This window comes from Trachemys scripta, unplaced genomic scaffold (assembly GCF_013100865.1).
Source record: "Trachemys scripta elegans isolate TJP31775 unplaced genomic scaffold, CAS_Tse_1.0 scaffold_63, whole genome shotgun sequence".
Classification (NCBI taxonomy): Eukaryota; Metazoa; Chordata; order Testudines; family Emydidae; genus Trachemys; species Trachemys scripta.
The window spans coordinates 61,850-68,125 of record NW_023260549.1 but is presented as its reverse complement, the minus strand read 5'-3'; the positions used below and the strand labels follow the sequence as shown (position 1 = coordinate 68,125).

General features: G+C 41.7%; 1 protein-coding gene across 1 annotated transcript in view; it reads right to left on the bottom strand.

The window, feature by feature from the left end:
* Positions 1 to 306: 306 nt before the first annotated feature.
* The window catches only part of LOC117870614 (N-acetylgalactosamine kinase-like), a gene marked incomplete at its 3' end in the record, with an annotated part of 52,012 nt that continues 46,042 nt past the window's right edge, over positions 307 to 6,276 (bottom strand). The window contains 1 exon segment of the mRNA XM_034757820.1: positions 307 to 517. Within this exon segment, the coding sequence (XP_034613711.1) occupies positions 307 to 517 (211 nt within the window).

Here is a 6,276-nt window from a genome sequence, read left to right as displayed (position 1 = left end):
AATGTAGATTCTTCCTAAGCCATGATTCTAAGATGGCTTGGCTCTGTCCACAACAGCCACTCCAAGTGTTTTACAAACTGGTTTTGCTGGAACTATGTTTAAATACATTTCTCTATTTTAGTATAAAGATGGAAACAAATGGGGTTAATATCATAATAATATCAGTTCTTTCACCCTAGAAAACCTCCCACAGGGTCTTGCTGAACTCATTTGGCAAGATTTCCATGTCCTTTATTTATAAGCACATCGACATTTTACATAATACAAGCTTTTTAAAATGAAAAACACCATCTGATGTACACTCACCATCTTGCGTGTTTTGACTGAGGATCTGAGTGCGGAGCTCCTCAAGGCTAATTCCCAGGCATGTACAAATTTCCTCTCCACTGTAAGGCTCAGGGTGAAATACCTCCTCGACAATGGTCAGCATTTCCTTCAGGCTAACTCCTAGCTTGGCCTGAACATCTTGGAGCTTCAGCATTTTTTTCCATTCTAGGCCTTTGGACTTTGAGAGAAGCTACAATGTGAAAAACAGACAATGCCACACATTGTAGTTTGAAATTGACATGAAATATTTCATAAAGAAAACAGATCTTAAAACTGATTTTTTTCAGCAAAAGCCATCAAGCCATCTATCTTTACACAGCAACTAGTGAATATGTCTATACACAGATATAGTTACAGAACAGAAAGATTTCTGTCAATCACAACCCAGAAAAATTAAGCATTTTTTTTCTTAAAACACTAGCCTAAAGCTCTTATTGATATTACATATGTCCAGTCAAATCAATGATCCCTCCTTTTCCACATGGGCTACTCCCTCCAATTATTATTCACGCAATGAAGCCAATTTCAGGCATTTATTCATATACACCTCTACCCCGATATAACGTGACCCGATATAACACAAATTTGGATATAACGCGGTAAAGCAGCGCTCCGGGGGGCGGGGCTGTGCACTCCGGCGGATCAAAGCAAGTTCGATATAAGGCGGTTTCACCTATAACGCAGTAAGATTTTTTGGCTCCCAAGGACAGCGTTATATCAAGGTAGAGGTGTACATTCCCCAGTACAATAGCACTGGAAAATCCCAGAAAGACTTGCTATGTTATTTGTCTTTGATCTAATATTGACAGCTCAGCCTGATTGGTGGTATTTAATAAATCCAAGTATCAGAGGCTGTTATAATCTTAACTTTCTTAGAAGAGCCCTGGAGAGATGAATGACATGGTAAGGTTGGTGCTGGACCCTTAAATGCAAACTTGCTAGTGTATAGTATTTTTTACAATTACAACATTCTATTAACATTCATTTTACAAGGGAGCCTCAGTCTTACCAGTACAATGAAGATTTTTCTTGAGGCATTCAAACAGGAGTTTATGTCATATTAAACCGAGAATGTGTTCTGCTCTCAAGTGTGCTGATTGAGTGGGGCCAGGATTTTCTCCATCATGGTCTCTTTTTCTTTTCAATAAATATTGGTTTTAAGTTTGTTTGAAAGCATTAAGGCTTCAATTCAGCAAATCATCCCTTTACAGCAAAGCACTGCAGGGGGGTTAACTTTCAGGTTAGTGGGACTTAAGCACATGCTGAAAGTTAAGTATTTGCGTTGTGTAATTGAGGCCTATAGGAGAGCTGTGACTTTTCCAAGACCTGGTGGATACTTTTTCACACACAGATTTCTGCAGTCAGTTATAGCAAGCTACTGGTTGTTTGCACCATGTGTGAGCTGCTGCCCAGTTACTTGCTGCAGCTTCTCACGGTCCTGCTTCTCCTCAAGCATTGTTCTATTCGGGCCTTTTCAGGTTTTGCTTTATTGCAGTATACAACAATTAACTACTTTTGGTGCCTTCTAGTGCCTTTCCAAGGTTGATGTGGCGCATTCTAGAGCAGGAAAACAGGCCACATGAAATCCTAACCACATGACTCTGCAGCCATTTAAAATACAGACAAGTATGTTCACAGCCACAGAAAGGACCAGCATTGTCTAGTGGCTAAAGCAGGGGCCTGAGAGTAAGGAGGTATCCTGACTCTGGCACTGTTTCTGAGATGCTAGAGAAGTCACCTATGGCCTGGTTTCAAAGATGTTGAGTACCCAGAGCTCCACAACATTAATCTGCATGTATCTCAGTTTCCTCACCTATAAAATGGGGGTGTTATGAGGTATACAAAGCCTGCACTAGACAGGAAGGGATTAAGGAGCACCAAAGAACTCAGGCAGCCCCACCCCATCACACCTGTGAAGTATGGTGGACTTGGAGGAGGAGCTTCAGAAGGGAGAAGCCCAGCTCACAGGGCTCTAGCCCTGGGAGGTAGACAGACCTCTCATCTCAGCTCCCAGAGGGGAGCAAGCAGTGAGCGCAGCTGCCTTAGCTTTCCTATGAGTGTGGAGCAGTAGTACAGTTAGCTGGAGGGCCCTTATGGACACGGGGGTGGGTACTGCTCTTTATTGCCATTAGTTTAGTTTTCTTTCCTTTGTCGTGTTGGGAGCTGTCCCCAGGGTAGTCCCTGCTGACCATGTGAGCCCCCTGAGGAGAAGGTGGACTGATGTAGGAGGTAGCTTAGGAGAGAAGCAAGAGGCCTGACAAAGCAAAACCCAGGGTAGAGGGAAGGCCTGGGCTCTCCTACAGTCTCACTGAGGAGGCTAGCATAAGGAGACCCTAGGCAGAAGGGCTGGAAGGACAAGTAGCCTGACCCTGGCCTGATAATCTAATGCGAAGCTGTGGTAACTGCTGAGTTACCCTCTGGTTTACTGGTGTAAATGGATGAGGCTAAACATGATCCAGCTGGAAGTCCAAGTCACAAGATGAATGTCTGGTAAGCGGAGATATGGAGAGAAAAATCCTACAATGCTACATCCAGCCAGAAGGCAGGGTGCCAGCTGGTGAGTCACTGTCACAGTGGGTAATGTTTCCTTCACATATTTAACTTTTAACTTTAATCTTTCATATCTTTAATAGTTGTCTGTAAAAGTGATTTGAGATCTTCAGCTTAAAGGTACTGAAGAAATGTATATTATATTACACTAATGATCAGCATCTTGTAGCCCTCATTACTTGAAATTAAACAGGTGTAATCACTTAGAAAAACCAACACAATGCTTTCTATTATCTGAATAAATAATACACTGTATTATTCGTAATTTATGCCACTGGTGCATTACCACATCCTTCCCAATTCCTTGAAGAGAGAGGCTGCATTTGAAATGAGCTTGCTATTTAGATACTCTACAGACTAAACACACTGAACAGGAACTGATCACTGCAAAACATTTAGCAGCTGGTATTTTTGTGATCATTCTAAACTTAGGACAACAAAGTTTTTGACCATTTTTTAAGAAAAAAATCCCACCCCATTAACTCAAAATACAACCGACACTAGACCCAGAAAAGAAATAGGGAAAAATCCATCTATTGAATTTACAAGAATACTGACCCCAGAGTTCAGTGTTTCCTGACAGTTATTGATCAGACGGAGTAAGGTCCTGAGGCATCCTCAAGCCACTTCTTAACTGCCAGGATACACCCTGTTACAGTCTCACTGGAATACTTTAAATGTATGGCCATCTGTCATATTCGATGATGACATCAAAACATCTTGTGTGTGTTTTTCCTGTAGCTGTATGATACAATCTGTAAGGAGCGAGGTCACAAACACATGTCCTACAGAAATGTGTAGGCACCCACTGAAGACCTGGCATGATGTTTGGCCCTTTTTTCAATCACTTTTTCACATCTGTTTTTTTCCTCAAAGTGTTTGCAACATTTATTGATAGTTGTTCTACATTCGGATCTGTCCTTGGCTCTGTCTTCAAAGTGATCGATATTTATGCCGCATGAATTGAGATTCTGCTTAAGGATGTCTTTGAAGTGTCTACATTGGCTGCTTTTCTGCTCTTTCCAAGTTTCATGTAAGGATGAAAGGACTCTTTTTCAGGAGTCTATCACCGCCCATTCCAATAACATGACCTATCCATTTCTAAGCTTACACTATAAGTAAATGTGAAAAGAAAGTATATCCCAGTCAATGATGGGACAAATATAAACAATGATTCATAGTGAGTATTGGTATACTTAACCTTACATAACAATAATACTATCCTAGTACTTTGCAGTCCTATAGTGCCATCTGAGGGTCTTTCAGTACTTCACAAACATTAACTGATTAAACTTTGCAGCACCCATTAAGATAGATAGGTAAGCAGGCATTATTAATACCATTTTACAGATAAATAGAGTAACCTGAAGTATAGTACAAAGGAGTAGAGGCCTAAATTTTTGCTAACATTCAGTATCCATCCTGTGACATCTATGGTGTAACTTTCAGAGGCAGGGGCACCTCCAGGCATTCTGGACCAAAGTTTCTTCTCCAATAAAACTCCTGCCCAGAATAAGGAAACACAACAGAGTCACCCACAGAGAGTGGTTCCCAAGTGTAGCAGTTGCTGAGCCCAACACAGAAGATACCAGGCATCACCACTAAGCCCGGTGAAGTCATCCCTGCTGCAGTTACTCGCCCCACCAAGTCTGCGCCACATTCAGCCCCTGTTTTCCAGTCTGGCCCATATGGTGCAGTGCCATTTCCCATTCCTGTGCTTCCCTGTAGAGGAAGGAGCAAGCACTGTTGCTCTGCCCCTACCAATGGTACGCAATGGTCAGATGACTGTGAGGCCATTGTTCAGAGGTGTTTAGCAACCAATGACTTCAGTTGGAGTTGTGACTATGCTCAGCTCCTCTGAAAGTCAGGCCCTAGCTATCCCAAACAGGGCACACATTACTAGATTACTAGGCCTAACGCTAGAAGTCTGAAAATCTCTCCCATTTTTCAAGAATGTCTGAAACAGAAATTCAGTATCTAGCTGGTTGGGGTTTTGTTATGATAAAGTTCAACAGCTCAATTAAATATGGTTCTGTTGTCTTCTATTTGTTGGAAGTAGATGTTTGACCTCCATTGTACACAAAAGAATAAGAGTCAAATGATGCCCTAGCCAAACATAACCTATTGCAGGGCACCATGAGAATGGATTAAATAGTCTCTGGGTTAACAACTTTGCTCCTCTGGCACAATGGAACTCCCTACAATAATGGTAAAGATAATCTGTGCAGGAGATAACTTTCTCATGGGCTGGCCCAAAAATTTGTGGAATGAACTCCCACAAAAACTAAGGACCATCACAAACCTCACCCACCATCTGTTCTAAATACAAGATGCATTTCTTTGGCCTTGCCTTCTCCCACAAACATAGCTCTGTGGAGAAAGAAGAAGGAAAGACAGCATGTACACCTCTACCCTGATATAACCCAAATTTGGATATAACGCAGTAAAGCAGTGCTCCAGGGGGCGCGGCGCTGCACACTCCGGTGGATTAAAGCAAGTGCAATATAATGCGGTTTCATCTATAACGCGGTAAGATTTTTTGGCTTCCGAAGACAGCGTTATATTGAGGTAGAGGTGTATTGAGAGAGGTAATCAAGGATTCATTATATCCTACGCCAACCAAAGCAATTAGAAATATGTTATGCTGGTATTTCTACCCATGTGTAAATGTCTGCAAAGGGAAGAGAGAGAAAATGAGATTAGAGCTACAGGCACGAAGGACAAATACTACCATCAAGACATCCATCAATAAGAATGACCTAAAAAGCTGTGTTGTGAGGCCTAAGATGCTGTTTCATACATCTGTTAGCTTATTAGTTCTGCTGTGTTAATACTACCTAAAAGACAACCCTCCTTCCCCTCATCTGCCCACCTTCACCCCTCTATGACCTGTTCCTAAAGGAAACAGGTTTTTTCTGTCTCAACAAATTTTTTATTGTGCATGCAACTATCCATCTGGGCAACATGTGCTTAAAAGTGGGCAGATGTGAATTGTTTCCTTAAATTTGCACAGCTGTGAAAGGTACTTTTTCAGGGATTGTGTCATCTCTAACAGGTGGTGTAACATCCATCTTTCCCTCCTTTCCTCTGCAGTTTGCAACACAGAGCAACTAATCAAAGTAATTTTAAAAGCTGGTGCAATTCACCTACCTTGCTTTATGAAACAACTCTTAAGAAGGTCTTACAAATGGGCTATTAAAATCAGGGATATGAAGATTCCTGGACTCTTATTTGAATTAGCTTCCAAAAGAAACTAGGACTCCCCAAGTTAGTTGAGTTGTTTAATTACCCTAAGGGCAAGGTTTGTCATTCCTGCCAGGAGCCATTCACAGAGAGGTCCTAACCCTGATTGCACTGAAGTCAATGAGAATCAATGGCAAAAGAAACTGGCCATGATCA